This window comes from Pleurotus ostreatus (genome assembly GCF_014466165.1).
Source record: "Pleurotus ostreatus strain PC9 chromosome Unknown scaffold_4, whole genome shotgun sequence".
Classification (NCBI taxonomy): domain Eukaryota; kingdom Fungi; phylum Basidiomycota; class Agaricomycetes; order Agaricales; family Pleurotaceae; genus Pleurotus; species Pleurotus ostreatus.
The window spans coordinates 2342341-2357946 of NW_023503159.1; the positions used below are offsets into that span (position 1 = coordinate 2342341).

At 51.7% G+C, this 15606-nt stretch overlaps 7 protein-coding genes across 7 annotated transcripts; 1 reads left to right on the forward strand and 6 right to left on the reverse strand.

The window, feature by feature from the left end:
• Window positions 1-112: 112 nt before the first annotated feature.
• Window positions 113-3066, reverse strand: PC9H_006606 (uncharacterized protein; the record flags this gene model as incomplete). Its single annotated transcript, XM_036776150.1, has 16 exons — window positions 113-293; window positions 354-430; window positions 554-616; window positions 675-731; window positions 884-961; window positions 1035-1059; window positions 1121-1192; window positions 1292-1365; window positions 1729-2180; window positions 2245-2392; window positions 2446-2529; window positions 2609-2647; window positions 2699-2726; window positions 2781-2836; window positions 2893-2958; window positions 3034-3066. The coding sequence occupies 16 exons, from the start codon at window positions 3064-3066 to the stop codon at window positions 113-115; spliced, it is 1533 nt and encodes a 510-aa protein (XP_036632169.1).
• A 675-nt stretch (window positions 3067-3741) lies between these two features.
• Window positions 3742-4758, reverse strand: PC9H_006607 (uncharacterized protein; the record flags this gene model as incomplete). Its single annotated transcript, XM_036776151.1, has 1 exon — window positions 3742-4758. The coding sequence occupies one exon, from the start codon at window positions 4756-4758 to the stop codon at window positions 3742-3744; it is 1017 nt and encodes a 338-aa protein (XP_036632170.1).
• A 322-nt stretch (window positions 4759-5080) lies between these two features.
• ERG4 (C-24(28) sterol reductase) lies at window positions 5081-6978 on the reverse strand (the record flags this gene model as incomplete). Its single annotated transcript, XM_036776152.1, has 10 exons — window positions 5081-5159; window positions 5220-5350; window positions 5401-5578; window positions 5631-5740; window positions 5790-5835; window positions 5886-5936; window positions 5987-6033; window positions 6085-6582; window positions 6637-6805; window positions 6860-6978. 10 exons carry the CDS (start codon window positions 6976-6978, stop codon window positions 5081-5083), a joined length of 1428 nt encoding a protein of 475 aa, XP_036632171.1.
• Window positions 6979-7331: 353 nt separating this feature from the next.
• PC9H_006609 (uncharacterized protein) lies at window positions 7332-9352 on the forward strand (the record flags this gene model as incomplete). Its single annotated transcript, XM_036776153.1, has 7 exons — window positions 7332-7503; window positions 7557-7804; window positions 7858-7967; window positions 8042-8169; window positions 8224-8398; window positions 8460-8808; window positions 8870-9352. 7 exons carry the CDS (start codon window positions 7332-7334, stop codon window positions 9350-9352), a joined length of 1665 nt encoding a protein of 554 aa, XP_036632172.1.
• Window positions 9353-9514: 162 nt separating this feature from the next.
• Window positions 9515-12168, reverse strand: VPS5 (Vacuolar protein sorting-associated protein 5; the record flags this gene model as incomplete). Its single annotated transcript, XM_036776154.1, has 9 exons — window positions 9515-9763; window positions 9842-9991; window positions 10055-10089; window positions 10159-10329; window positions 10409-10502; window positions 10553-10651; window positions 10715-10987; window positions 11050-11163; window positions 11233-12168. 9 exons carry the CDS (start codon window positions 12166-12168, stop codon window positions 9515-9517), a joined length of 2121 nt encoding a protein of 706 aa, XP_036632173.1.
• A 324-nt stretch (window positions 12169-12492) lies between these two features.
• PC9H_006611 (uncharacterized protein) lies at window positions 12493-13388 on the reverse strand (the record flags this gene model as incomplete). The annotated part of the gene is made up of 5 exons (XM_036776155.1): window positions 12493-12723; window positions 12806-12970; window positions 13050-13124; window positions 13175-13283; window positions 13306-13388. 5 exons carry the CDS (start codon window positions 13386-13388, stop codon window positions 12493-12495), a joined length of 663 nt encoding a protein of 220 aa, XP_036632174.1.
• A 951-nt stretch (window positions 13389-14339) lies between these two features.
• PC9H_006612 (uncharacterized protein) lies at window positions 14340-15030 on the reverse strand (the record flags this gene model as incomplete). The annotated part of the gene is made up of 4 exons (XM_036776156.1): window positions 14340-14442; window positions 14493-14524; window positions 14588-14741; window positions 14792-15030. The coding sequence occupies 4 exons, from the start codon at window positions 15028-15030 to the stop codon at window positions 14340-14342; spliced, it is 528 nt and encodes a 175-aa protein (XP_036632175.1).
• Window positions 15031-15606: the final 576 nt, after the last annotated feature.

Sequence of the window (15606 nt, forward strand, 5' to 3'; positions counted from 1 at the left end):
GTAGTATGAAAATAGATCAAGTCCCTATATATGTACGCGTAGATAGATGAAGCGAGTGTACGAGGGTCTAACTAGCTATAAGCAAAAAGCAACGGGGCATAAATTCGCAGTCTCAAGCAGGCGCGGCAGGGGTTTCGGTGAGCGGTGTAGAAGGTGCGGCGGTCGGCGAAGTACCAGGAGCAGGAGTTCCCTTCTCTTTCGCTAAACGTTCGGCTTCTTCACGCTTCGCACGTAAGGCTGCGAGTTTCGACGGATGGTGTTTTGACTTGGGCTGGGCAGCCTCAGCGACCATTCTAGATGGCACGGAGAGGAGAAATGAGAACAATATAAGCGGAAGCAATAAGACCACTTACCGTTCTAGTTCGCGCCTTTCTGCGTCAGATTCATCTGGAACAGCCGCTTTAAATATCGCGCCGATGAAGAGCAAACCCTGTACAATCAGATTAGCAAGGGATGCACATGGCGAAGGAGAACAGATAAGAAACAACAAGCGGTGATGATAAATCTGAGTGGGGCGTATCCGGAAGGTGAATTAGATGATTGGAACACGTACCCTTGCTCTGTTCACCAACACTACGTCTGACACGCCGGGTTCTTTCAAGACTTTATCCACCACCTATGAGGGCATGTATTTCATGAACGATCGGGGAATGAGAGTTGAGCCAATCACAAACCTCGCGGAGAACTTGTATGACTTCCAAACGTGCTCCCCGCCATGACGCCAGCATGATCTACAAACGGATGTTCAAGTCAGCATTGCGAAAGAAGGAAACATCAATGCGGTGTTCCAAGAATGGCGGCGAACATTGCATATAATGCATAGTAAGGTATAGGCACCAGGAACGAGGAAACCGAATATTCATGCCAACGACGGAGCACGTACCTTACCGGTCATGTCCATCTCGAGCGCCCTCAGCTCCTCTTCAGCTACTTCGCCCTTGGCTTGTAACTTTTCCATTTCCTAGGTTCAGCACAAGACAAAGTCGGCATACGTCAAATCATTGCATATGCGCCCTAATTGGGGGTACACTTACCAACATGACATCCCGGACGCTCAACCTGAGAACGGTATTGATTGACATTTCAGCGGGAGAAGGGCTATCAAAATGCAGACACTTACGCGCTCCCAATCACGCCCCAAACGTCCTTCGCGAGGGTACCCTTCTCCTTCAAGCGGGAAAAGAAGCCAGGTCTAGGTAGGCGTGTTCATGTCAGCTGAGCACAATCGAAGGGAGTGACGCAATACACGATCCCGCGAGAGTGATGTCGTGAAATCAGAGGAAGCACGTACATGCCTAGGAACTTCCTCGACTTCAGGAATGAGGTCGCCTTCATCATGTACACATGACCTATGGTGTGGAGCAGCTGTACATCAATGTGCTATTAGTATCACAGCATAAAAGATGTCGCGAATAATGGCGGGAGCGCAGCGAAGACAGGCTGTGTAATTGTCACAGACCGGCGGTGACAGACGAGATCAAGGATCTGAGAAAACTCCATGGAGAATGGAGGTCTTAGAGATGCTGGGGTATGCTGGGGAACTCTGCGCCCAGTCCGGACAGGGCACGCGTGACAAGGATGAGAACGGTGCGATAGTCGGTGTAAACCAGAATACCAAACCGAAGAACCAGCCGTAGAACGATCCAAAGCAACTCGAGCGGCCGCAGTTTGGCTCGATCCTGCCCGAATGCGCCGGGGTATTCGGACATAACAAGACATAGAGCTCACCTCAATACCAAAGCTCTCCAACTTCAGATCCTCCACCTCTCGTCTCATCTTCGCCTCGAACGCCACGGTCTCGGCATCATCCTTATCTCCAGGTTTCTTCGCCTCCACGAATGGCCTCAGCCTCTCAATCAGCTTCTTCGTCAACGTCTCGACCCTCTCCTGCATCCGCTTTCTCCGCTCCTGCTCCTGCTTTTGCAACGCCTCTCTCTGCTCTGTCGTAAGCTTGCGTTTCCTGTCTTTCTCTTTAGCATCGGCCGCATCTTTCGCGGCGTCTTTGGATGTCGACGATGAAGGTACGGCGGCGCCGGCGGGTGCTGATGGGGAGGTTGGGACGGATGAAGCAGCGATGTTGCTACTGGACGTGACGGACGGAGGATTCGAGCTGGGTAAAGGCGTTTGCGACTCTTTTGAAGGAGAGGAAGGTTGAGCAGGCGATACATGAACATCCGCCGCTATATTTCGAGTCCACACGTCATCCTCAGGAATACGACAGAAAGGAAAGCGTTAGGTGCGTACGAGAAGCGGGTGCACCAGCCACAGTTGGAGTCGCAGCAGCACCATCCCGGCCTTCGTTCATTTGTCGCTCGATCTCTGTCTTCTCCTCTTCAGTCATCATTGCTGTAGCGGTCGATGTCATGTCTTTCATGATTGATATTTCGCCGATCTAACGGGCGTAGGTGAGGTAATGCATACTTGAGTCAACTCGGTGCAACTCACGTAGTCCATAAACCGTTCGCCACCGAAGACATTTGCGAAGAAACCAGCCGCATCCTCCATTGTATGCGCTCCTTCTTTGTCCGTCTGCATACGCATTTCCGATTGATTAGAAATTCGCGCGAGTCAGCCACCAATCATCGGAAGAAAACTCGCTTAGACGCACCATTGCTTTCCCATTCTTATCGTAAACGGCTCGCAAATTCTTCAGCCTATGTCAATGCCAGGTAACACAAAGCGAAAGCATGATACGCACCGAGTCCGATAGAACCTGGTAGGCTACACTATAATGTTTAAACAGTTAAATTCTGGACATTCATGAGGGCAATATGACTCACCTGATCTCTTTGAACTTCTCTTCCGCGTCGGCTGACGGGTTCTTGTCGGGGTGATACTAATGACAGACAGCAATGCGTTAGTCTTTGGCATACACTGTATATTCTGACGCGCCTTCATGGCTTGCTTCCTGTATGCCTTCTTCAATTCCACATCTTCGACATCAGTATGCACGCCCAGCTACATCGCGACGGACACGGATGAACATGATATAACGTCAGTTTCTATCCCAAAGGATCAAAGTAACCGACGCACCAAGTCATAATACTCTGTCTCTACTGGAGCCATCGATGTGAACGATTCGCGGGGGTGGGAGGGCGAAGTTTCTTGGGATTCTAATTTCTAGCGCCACGCACGTGAAGCGCGAATGCCGGATTCTATAACCTGAACCTTTGCTGTAACGCGTTGAGAAGGTCCTTCAAGCTAGCCGTCTCGACGTCGAAGGTATGCGCAGAGGAGGTGGTGGAGGGTGGAAGAGGGAACAAGCTGTCGCCGAGGGCGCAGCCCTTCGAAAGTTGGATAGGGGAAATGCCGAACCCTAGCGCCTGCCCGCTGCCGACAAGCCGTTATACTTCCGTCAGCCAGCCACCGAAGTTGAACCAAGTTGGACATTGTATTGAACATCTACACTGGGTAATACTATGTGCAGCAAGGCGGGAGCGTTCGCGGGTGCACTGGAGTGTAATGATATGCAATATGTGTATGTATGTGATTGACGAATAAAAATAGTGTTGCCTAGTAATGCGCAGTTGTGAAATAAAGATATAAGAGCATGCAAATGTGTAGATGGGGGAGGGGAGGTGTCGCGGTGCAGAAACAAAATGGCACAGGGTGAAAAAGCCTAAGCATAGGAGCCGGAAAGTGAGCTCCGTAATCCGACCCAGACGAGAGATGAGTAAGAAGCCGTATATCACCAAAGCAAAGACGCGCTTAGCGTTTGCAAGAGAAGAGCGAGTTCGTCGATTACGAACGGCCTGTCCCCGGGGTAGAAGAAGTTGTGTGTGCAAGCTCCTCGCTGTCGCGCTGGGCATCGACTGAGACACGCTCATCAAATCGCACGGCCTTCCTAATAATTTGTTCGTCGCCTTCGTAAGCCACAGCTAAGCGTGTGTCAGAGCTGTTCTTTGCCTGCTTGCCCTTGCCCGGTAGGAGCCAACCCACTCTACCTTTGAGTGACAAGTTAAGGAGTGAGCGTCCTCGTAGCGACGAACGGGTAGTGCTGAGACTAGACTCGGTCGAGGCGGATGTGACAGAACCGTTGGACAAACCAGGTGTCGTGGATGTAGACCGTGGTGTGGGTTCGGGAGTGTGGCTAGAGGGGCGTTTGAGGGACGAACGTTGCGGCGGGGGCGGAAGAGATACGGAGCGTTGTGGCAAGATAGGAACTGGGGGAGCTTGGACGGGGGGAGTTCGCGCATGAGCACGCGAGCTGGACCTGGAATGGGAACGCGAGGTTCCGACTATCGTGCTGCCATTGCTCTGCGACAGATACGGCGAATAGTACACTTGTGCGACGTCAGGGGTATTGGGGGTTCTTCCGACGGAAGAGTTTCCCCTTCCTCGGAGACCAACTGTCATCGTCCGTAAGTGAGGCGTGCGTGAGATATGTAAGCCCATGGCTATTTGCTCAAGGGTCGGAGGAAATGTGGAGGGCACTGTAGAGGGGTCGTGATAACGGTAGTGACTTGAGGACGGTGCGTACGGCGGAGGCGGCATTGCTTCTTGCTGCACATGGTCGACGCCTTCAGCATACTGAAGATAGCACAACGAGACCGCGCGACTCACTGGCTCTGCGTCTCTCTTTCTCTGCCTCGTTTGGCTGAGTGTCCGTCTCACATTGGTGACAAACTTTTTTGCGGGTGAAGAGGAGGTCGGGTGCTGCGGAGGGGGTTCGTTGAATTCATCATCATCATATCCTGGGGCATTCGACATTGAAGCCGACCGCTTGTGCGTCCGCGTCTTCCTTCGGGATGAAATCATGGCGTAGCTGTGGATGCGAGGGGATAGACCAGATGGCCGAGTCGTGAAAAGGTCGTCTGATATCGCGCTGGCACGGAGCCAAAGAGATAAGAGTGGCAGCTGGGCTTATGCGAGCCTTTGAAGCAGCAAAGGCGCGCGGAGAACGCACTGGTGCGTCGTGTGGACGGTTTCGTTACGTGGTCGGAGCAAAACACACACTTGCTATATCAGGCACACCACAGTCAGAAACCCAACGCCGAGCGTCACATGACTCATTCACATTCACACAGTCCATAATCGGTCATTTGGTAAACATAGATAAACCAAACATAGTCATATTGCATTAGTAGATGTAAGGTATGAATTTGTACTTGACAACCTCGCAATAACGCTCCCAGTCCTTGCCATACTTGATAGAGCATCTACAAGGGACAAGGATGAGTTGAATCACCCAAATACAGCTTACAGAAGACAGAACGTACCGCTCAAAGTCACGGCTACATCTATGGATGAGAACGGTGATGAAGAACACTGAGTAGAAGTAGGGGATTGGAGTAGCTGTGCCGATGATGGCGCCCCAAGTAAAGCTCATAGTCCAGTCCGCGACGTAGTTCTATCAGACATTTGAGTCACAGAAGGTGAGAACATGTAAAGGGTGCTCACAGGCTTGCGGGAATACGCCCACCACCCGCTAGTAAGCAGGCGGTTGCCGTGTTCGGTCTGAATGTATGTTGGATTCTCGACGACGCAGCCGGGGAGTTGGGGGAAGGTTTTGCGGAATTCGTGGATACCCTGAGTCTGCATTTTGAAGTGACTCTTCTGAGCCATTGCGGTATCCCAGCTGTCGCGCATGATTAGTATTGACGGATGAGGCTTTGAAGAGCAAAACGTACATATAGTACGCCGTGAGTAGCGTAGAGTAGATGAGGACGTAGGTAGGAGTGGAGAATTGGTACTTGGAGGGATCATGAGACGCCATGTAGACAACCGAGTAGACGTAAGTCTAACGGAATTGTGAGCCAAAGTCAAAACGTCGGAGCCGAACCACGTACGAAGGGTACACCCGCCAGGTTCCAGAAGATAACCATGAACCCCCACCTGCAACCAATGAGCACGCGACCGTGAAAGCAGGGAATCGCAGTACTCACTTCTCATGATACATATCCCAAGTCTGGGGAATACATTCTTCACCTTTACAACTGCAGAGTATTCAGTTGCGTTCTTACGACGATGTGAAAGGCCAACTCACCAGGCATTCAAGTAGAACCACGTTGCGAGAATCATGAACGCCATATTCTAACGAAAGGCTGAGGCAAGAAACGATTGACGGAGACGGAGGTCACTTACGGGTGTGACGTATCCGTATTTCTCGTATTGCTGGCAGCCACCGGAGACGGCGAGGAAGAACACGATGACCCAAGGAATACGGACCTCAGCCCACATCTTCAGATCGACGGAGCCAATGCGCGGGTTCAACGAAGCACCCATGAACACATCGTAGAAGAAATTGCCCGACATTCTCATCTGCGTACCCGTAGCGATGGCGAAGAAGTACATTCCGAACGAGACGCCAAAGCCCCAGATCATGGCGACCGACATAATGTGCCCGTAGTTGTCAATAATCTCCGTGAGGCGGAATGTACCAGTGTAGTGGAGGACGGCGGCGGTGATGTAGGTAACATACATGGAGGTGAGGGCGTTGCAGTTATACATGAGCGTCTTGTAGCCGAGGGAGGGCACCGGTAAGCCTTCTTGCTTGTATCCAGGCATGATCCAGGCAAGGAATAGCTGGAAGAAGATATTCCCCGAGTAGACCTTCCAAGCGTAGGCATTTGGATAAGCATCCTTAAAACCCGCATGTCAGTCTATGCACGATTCGGTCACTAAATTGAAACATACAACGCGAACATGATCCCACATCCTCAGGAGGAACGGCTTGAAATCTTCAACAGAAGTAGGGTGCACGAGCTTGCCGTCGTAGAACCACAAGCAAATCCAGAGATAGTACATGAGCACTGGGAAGCCAGTCATGATTGCCACGACGCCCCATGGTCCACCAAACTCATATCTACCAAACGAATGTCAAAACAGTCATTTTTCTGAGAAGGCAGTGGTAACTCACGTAGTATGTTGGTCCAAAAGCTGGTCCTTTTTCTTCCCCTCGTCCGTAATGACAAGTTTTTGCGTGTCACCGTTGGCTTTGCGCTGGCGCAGTTCAGCGCCGTCGTGCTGAACACCCATGGTCGTGCGTTGGTCGCAAAATTTGCTGCAGAAATCGTACGTTTACACGGTTCTATATATAGGGTCACCGAACCTGGCGCCGCTGCAAACACGGTACAATAACGCGACGGACGATCCGCTGCTTTCCGAGGGCGCTCCAGGGGAGCCTCCGGTAAGCGCTCGGATGTTCCTAGTGACAGGGGCTGCCCCAAGTAACACTTTCCCACACGCAACACTGTGACATTGTCGTTCAGTCACAACAACGCCACGCTCAACCACCACTTCCACCGCAACCGCAACCACCACCATCACTGACCACCAGCTTTTCTCTCAAATTCTCTGTTTGTTTAGTTATATGATATTTGTTTAATATCATGGCTTCTTCAATATTCTACAAATTCAAATCTCAGAAAGCCGAGTCTCGGGTGACCTTCGACGGTACGGGAATATCAGTGTTCGACCTCAAAAGAGAGATCATCCTAGCCAACAATCTGGGTAAGGCGAATGACTTTGATCTGTTCGTCTTCGATGCCGATACAAACCAAGGTGAGCGTATAGTCAAGTCCTGGGATGTAAGGGGAGACGCTCACCAGGCGAAGAGTACAAGGATGACTCGCACATAATTCCTCGGTCGTCTTCGGTCGTCGTCAAGCGGATGCCTGCCATTAAACCCGGCAAAGGCAGAGCTGGCATGTATATTGCAGGAGCAAATTCCCAGCATCCAACCTCGGATGCTGTCCAACGGCCCGGTGCAAACACCCACAACGCCTGGCATAGAGGTGCTATGTCCAAGCGCTTCGATGGTAAAGAGGAAGCAACAACGTCAACTCCCCCCAAACCCGCGACCGTGCGTTTATCACATTCTCTTGAGCAATACCTCGATTTGACGCTTCGGATTAGCCTGTCTTCGTCAAGAACAATATCACCAAGGAGGATGAGGCCGCAGCTATGGCGGCCATGTTCCAAGCACAAACCGCCAATTGGGAAGAAACCCAGGAAAAGATGTCACAGTTGGTGTCGCCTTACCGGCATTCTTATTTGTCGTATTGTAGCATCTTGTCTCATATAAATGTTTTGTTACAAGTGCGACCAAAATTTACACTAATCCGCGTGGTACTGGCTTCCCCTCGCGCGGAGGCAAGCCGTTCACCGCGCCCCAGAATGACCGGCCTCTGCCCCCGAGCTACGTGTGCTATCGATGTGGACAGAAAGGTCTGCCGCCGTTTGTCCGCTCATTAGACTGATCCTCATTTATAATCCTCGAAGGACACTGGATTCAGGATTGTCCGACTAACAACGATCGGGAATTCGACAACCGTCCTCGTATAAAGCGCACGACTGGTATTCCCCGAAGTATGCTCAAAGCTGTTGAGAACCCGAATGCCGGGCAGAACGTCATGGTCACTCCCGAAGGAGGTTATGTCGTCGCCCAACCCGACCTGTGGGCATTACCTTTCACGCACACTTGCTTCCAACGACGTGCTAATTCAAGCCATTCATAGGGCATCATGGCAGAAACGAGTAACACGACCGAAAGGTTTGACCGTAGCGGAAGTTCGCGAGAAGGCTCCAACAGACTCCTCCCTCGCCTGTCCCATTGATAGTAAGCTATTCCGCGACGCCGTAAAGACGCCGTGCTGCGCAAAAGTCTACTGCGAAGAATGTATACAAACGCATCTCCTCGAACGCGACTTCATGTGTCCCAATTGCGACAAGAAAGTGGCTTCACTCGACAAACTTGCGCCTGACCAGGCCATGCGGACGAAGGTTACTGAGTATATTGACCGTGCTATCGAAGAGAGCAAGAAAGTGGAAGGCGAGGGAGATGGTAAAACAGCATCAGACCCTCAGGTGATCCCATTCCATACCTCTAGTGTATCGATTTACTAAAAGGTTATCCACTACTTTGCAGGCATCAAACCCAGAGGCGACGAATCTTGACCAGGATCTATATTCTGAGCAACAACCTGGCGGCGAAATGGACATGTCGCAGGCCATCACCGCGAGCATTCCCCAACTCCAAGCCCAGATTGCCCAGATCTCCGTCATGCTCCAAAACCCCTCCCTCCCGGCGCACGTCCGCCAAACCACCGAAATGCAGTACCAGCAGCTACAGATGGAGCTCTCGCATGCGCAGACTTTCCAGACGGCACTAGCGGTGGCTACGTCGATGCAACAGGAGCAGCAGCAGCAATTGCAGGCGGCGCAGAATATGCTGCAGCAAGGCGGGTATCAAAATTGGAACAACCAATATCAGAATCAGCAAGCTATGGGGCAGGACTCGGCGTATCAGAGGTTACCTGTCAATAATAGACGGAGGGGAATCAAGCGGGAGAGACCGTCGGACTTTTTGGAGGTGGCGGGCGATGAGAAGATGCCTCGCTATTGGGAGTGAGTGAGTGACGGGAAGGTAACTGACAAGAAAACAACACATCAACAATCATTGACACTTGGACGCATCGTTCTACTTAACATGTTGTAGTAATCACTTCTATCGATCTCAATATATTGATTCGCATAACGCATTGGATCATGGACCAGAAACCTAATCAGTAATCTACGCTGGAGCGGGAGCTTCTCGACCGTTTGCTGGGTGGCGAGCATTGTCCCTTTTCAATAACATCTGTTGATACCCTTCCCAAGCATTGATGAGCTGTTTCTGCCTCTCAATCATACCCTCTAGGAACGCGTGCAGGGAATCCTTGAAATCCGACACCCGCTCTTGTTCGAACCGTGCAAGCTCGGATTTCACCAGTTTCGAGACGTGCTCGAATTCGTGCTTGGACTCTGCCGCGCGTTTCTCTGCCTACAAATCAAATTATGAGCATCATTTCAGGATAGTTATATCAAAGGATGAGAGTGAGGAATGAGGAATAAAATGTACCTCGGCGATTTGGCTTAGACTGTAACTGAGCCTGTCTGTTGCGATACGTCCTTGGGCACGGTTCTTCTCGTGAGATTGCTTGACACGAATGAGGTCGCTTTCTGACTGCTTCCACGCATGGTAGATGCGGATGCGAGAGCTAAATGCCATCTAGACGAATAAGCAGGGTAGAAATGAACTACTGACTAATCAATTGAGGGAGAGTGGACGCACCCTAACGGAGTTAATCAACCGAGCGTACTCGTCCACTGCATTGCAAGAACACGAGAGCATGAGCAACGGCACGAAGTAGGCATACAGGATAGAGAGGAACGCACCAGTGCCCATGATAGTCGTTAGATCCTGCTCAGACTGCGTGCTCTGAATCTCCTGCGCCATCCGCTCGACGTCCGCAAGCCCAGACAACGAATGGGACAACCCCTTCCCTATATCCGACGCCGATAGATCGCCTACGCTCTGCGAGAACTCGCCCGTGGCAGCCGCTAGTTCTACAATATTGCCGTATTGCGGGATGAGTGACGTATACAAAAAGATAGATAGTCTATATATGACTTCGAAGGTACATACCTGAGCGTTGTTTGGCGACGGCATCGATGGCCTTGGCGAGTCCCCGTAGCTGGGACTCGAGGCTGTCTAGGTAGACCTTCTGCCTGTCGAACCACTAAGGAGTAGTTAGCAACTGATAGGAGAAGATGAGGGGAAGCGACAAACTTCGTCTGTTTCATAGAACCTCGGACCAGCGACTGCTTGACCAATGGACGCCATAATGCCTCCCCTCTCATGGGCAAGCTCAGCTTTCCGATGCTTGATCTACCCAAAGCATCAGTACACTCATATGCATATATCCACATCCACATTAAAATAAAGACGCACATCCAGCGCAAACGTATCGCTCTCCAAAAAGATCTTCAAGTCCGCATCCTTGCCCAGCAGAGGATGGTTCGCAATTTTCTGGATGCACTTCTCCAGCGCGAACCGTCGCTGCTTGACGAACTGGTCGTCGAAGCGTCCGAAGGGGTTCTTGTCGGGCACGGGGGGCACGACCACGCCGGGGTTGTTCGAGGAGAGGGTTTCGTAGAGCCAGAGGAAGTCGGAGTAACGCCGCAGGACGGAGAAGGCGGATTTCTGGAACATGGGGGAGGTCGTCTGCGGGCGAGTACATTTCAACTTGATATTCTGGGAATGGGGCGGAGAAGAATGAGACTCACGCGTGTGTGGACGGTGTACATCGTGTACCCGCGTATGGGGTCGCCGACTTTCTGAGGATCGTCGACCGAGATCACGAAGACCGGCTGTAGACCAGCGTCGTTCCTCTGCAATGACTACATCCAGACCGCAAAAACACTCAGTACTCAGTCTCGTAACAAAAATAACTGCAAAACAATACACACCTGACGCTTTTGCTGAGACTCAGCCTGCGCGACAAGCTTCCCGAATGTCTGCCCAATGGGTGTATCATCGTCGCTATCGTCCTCGCTCGGGCTAGGTTTCGTGGTAGTGATGGTGGTAGTGGCAGTAGGGGAAGTTGCATTCTCTTGCCACCCACTCGATTCTGCACCAAGACCCAGCCCCGCGAACGACTGCTCAAACGCCAGCCCGGGCTTCGACGACTGGCTGAACGGCGTCCCCCAATCCGCTCCCGCACTGTGTGTATTAGAGACGACAGGCGACGGCTGCGCGTGGCTGCCGATCATGGACGGGGACGTGGGCGTCGGTGGGATTGGCGACACGGCATTATTCGCGTCGGCGCCGTCGCCGTGTATATCAGACGGCGGGGAAGTGACGATGGTCGTAGACGACGGAGGGGACCGCGAAAACGAAGACGAAGGGAATGCGTCCTCTTGTGGCGGCCGTATCGTCGCCGTTTCTGAGAACTGTGGGACGCTTTCTCGGAAGCCTGGAGAACGGGGCTGAGTAGAACCCGACGGTGGCAGCAACGAAGCGTCCTCAACATCTGTCGCGTCCTCCTTCGTCCGCGACGACTCCAAAGGGTCCGCAGAGCTTGCTGATTCGATAGTGAGCGGTGGTTCGCGCACATCGCGCACACCAGGGCTAGTGGGGACCTCCGCCTTTGCTTCTTCCTCTACCGTACGGTGGCCTTCATCGTGTTCATCGTATGCACTTGATCCCGGCGCTGCCGCAGATGCTCCTGCACTCGACGTCCCGAAGCCAGCGTATGGATCATCATGCGCACCTCCATGCACGGAATTCAGGAAAGGTGTTGCCCAAGGATCCGGCGAGTTCGAACGTTTCCCGAATGGATCCTCGAATGGGTTCTCTTCGAGCACGCTGCGTGACGGGGCAAGGAGGTCGTCGAATCCGTCCATGAGATAATACTAAATAGATAATGGATTGTGTGGTTACAGGTTGCAGGTACGACCGTGTATGGTAGGTAGGTTCCAACTCAGGGGTGCATATGCTGAGTTTATTTAGAGAGATATATGGAATAATGATACAATGCTATGTCGTAGAATCTACGAACGCTGATTTATGCAATACCGTCGTAAAAATCGTCAGTTGGAACTCGCATTGAAGCTCTGGAGTACTAGAGAGAAATCGAAATTGAAAAGGCAAACACAAACGAAGGTCCTCCCGTATCGGGATTTAGTAAAATTAGCGGAAGCAAACGTGATAACAAGTGGACGGAATGGTCAGGACATCAACCGGTCGCCCCATACAAGTCGTTGTCGATGCGCACGGTATGCGCCTGACAGCGCGATCCATGCGAGCCATGTGCACATGAGGAACGAGATGGCAAAGACCAGCCGCATCAGGGCCTTCCAGCGCAAAGAGACGGGGCTGTTGGGCGTGAAGATGATGGTCCGCCAGCGCTCGTAGAATTCGGTGTTAAGCCATGTGAGGTCGTCTACGAGCGATTGTGCCTATCGGAAACGCAAAAGGAAGCATCAGACAACGTGTAGCGAGAAGATGATGGGACGGGGATGGGAGAGGAAGATGATGTACCTTTTGGCGACCAGAAGTGTAGACACGCCGTATATCGGCTACCTGGGTACGTATCGTTGGTAACGCTTCTGCGAGTTCTGCCAGTGCGTCCAGCGACTCGTCGAGTTCGTCTGAAATGCGCGGTATTTGTGTGTTGAGGGCCGTGTCAGCCCGCTTGGTGGTCCGCTATGATTGGAGCTGTCAGCCAACAGAAACTTCGCAGCAGAAAGGTAGACAGGGCCTGGAATGATTGATGAGCACCTACCTGAATGCTCCCGAACGCATCCTGGAGAAGGCCATTAATAGCACGGAAGTTACTCAGATTCTCAGCAAGCTGCGACTGGCAAAACTTTCAGTACCACAGTGGCGACAACGATTGCAAGCACTCACCTCGAGACGCTTGATATCGTACTCGTGCTGCGAAGATTCCTGTGACATCCTCTGCAGAGCCACTTCCAAACGACTGCCGACAGAATTCCTGTCAATCACTCCCGATGCACTGTACATTGCAAAGCACATACCTCGTCGACATGGGCGCTGGAGAGTACGAGTTTCCTCTGCTAGGTCGCTCGCCGCTGGACTGCCCAAGCTTGATTGAAGACATTATGTCCAGCGCAGGTCAAAGAGGGTGAAAGACAGCGTGAAAGAAAGAAAGAGGCTGATTGCGACTAGAGGCATCTAAAAAGAAGGCAGTCGCTCAACTTGGCTCCATCATTAAAGACCACGAGCTGATAGCGCCGGTCCGATCACATACAGCATGAAAGGGGCGTCTTCACGTGAGTCAGGGCCATGACAGGGGACCCCCGTTGCCAGCCGCCTCCCCGTCCAAGGAAGAGGATATGGCCATCCACCGCCCTTGATGCGCCATTTTGTCATGAGCTTGGTATGGCGAGATGCTGGTACAACTCAACGTCCACCCCGAGCGTCAACTCAGATGATGCCATGGTCAATCTTTGATCGCACATGTGGGGAAATGTCACTTCTTTGCACCACGCTGCATATTTTATGATGCGTGTCGGCCAATCATCATATGGAGATGTACTCGTTGCAATCTCTTTGACATTTTCTCCATAATGCCCTGCTTGGAGAACTTATTGAAGCAATGTAGTTCCCAAAACGAACGTACTTAGGCGCGCTCAAGCATACTTGAGTTGCAAAGCCAGGACCGACTCCGACTACTCACGCATACGATCTAACCTTCAGAAAACCAGAACAGCCTTTCCTGCTTCAACGCCACAGGCTGCACATCCCCCGCCACTTGCCAGTGACAGGGCAGGGAGAGAGTCATAGTGAAGACGTAACACAAGGCTTCGCGGGCGGTGGATGTGTTGGACGTTTCGTACTTGGAGGGTTTAATGGTGGAAGAACTGGTGAGATGGTCGTCGAGGACGGCGGCGAATATACCGCCGTCTGGGGGGCACGCTTTGAGAGTCTAGAGCTGGATCGTGGTCCCCTCAAGTGCCCATTCGCCCGCAAGAAGGCCCCATGAACGAAGATGAGTGGATGAATAGATGAGGTGATAGTTTTGCCGGGAATAAGGGAACGATGGGCACCTTCACTTCATGCGGGAGTTGTTCCTCGAGAGCGGAATCATTTGCTGTGGGGCGTATTCCTCGTTCACAAGGAGGGACAACACTCGTCCATCAGGGAAGGACCGTCTGTAGTCGCATCAGCTATGCGATGCTGTACGCGAATGAGAGGGACTCACAAGTACCGGTTGTAGGTTATAAGTTGGCGGATCTACGCACAAAACAAGGGTTATAGTTGGGGTAGCTCGAACAAATGGGCTGAACATATATTGACCCAGTGGTTCTCGCTCAACGTCAACCCAGGCTGCCGGTCTCTAGGTTGTTCGATATATACGCGACGGTAGTCATGTCCATGTCGCTCGATAAATGGGACCAACTCGGTCAGCGACGAAATTTGTGGAGGTTTATACGTCGAAACGACCAAGTCTCTACAATGTATATATGATTCTTCACAACAGTTTATAATGACGAAACTCACCTCCGCCATGCCTTGCGGCAGACCTGGGCAAAGCGCCCTATAGTTGTATTATCCATCCTGTGTACAATGAGAAGTAGGACTTCATCCGGCAAGTCAGAGAAGAAGACAGGCGGCTTCTCATCCTCCGGAGCAAGAAGACAGTCACTGGGAAATGCCTTCACTATGCCTGCGAGTAGTCCGACGAGGTTACTGCCTGACTCCTCCTTGCGCAGAGTCAAAGACAGCGTCAATAGCGCCATGGACCCAGGTAGAGGTGTACCTGATCTACGGAACGTCTGTACGCTCACGCCTCCAGGCGAGGTGTAGTAGGTCGCCACGGTTAAACCTAAAGAGACAGCCCAGTGTTTCGACTTTGGCCTCATCATTCTTCACTTATGAGGGGGTTGGTGGTGATCGTTGTGGGGGGTAAAAGATGTCTGTCCTGTGTTCGATGAAATTGACTCCGATTTCAAGCAGAGGCTTCACGGTCGTGAAACTCCATTGTCAAAGATACATTCTAGAAATACAAGAATGTTGCGAACTTTCAAAACGTCGCCCTATGGAAATATATGATGGTTGACGATCTGCAAAGACGCTGGCCGCTATTGCCGCCTCGTTTAACACCAAGTCTGTGGGTTACCCAGTCCAAGGCGTAGATGAAGTGCGGCGAATCTATGATTCCTTACTTTGAAATGTGAGGCTCCAACAATTTCAAGAAGTTTCAAATGAGATCAGTTGAGAAAAGGAACGAGTATTTTTCGCGGTATATATTGAGTCAGTATAAGTATTCCCACGGTCATAATCAGGATTATTGGGAAATAGCATCACTACAAGCT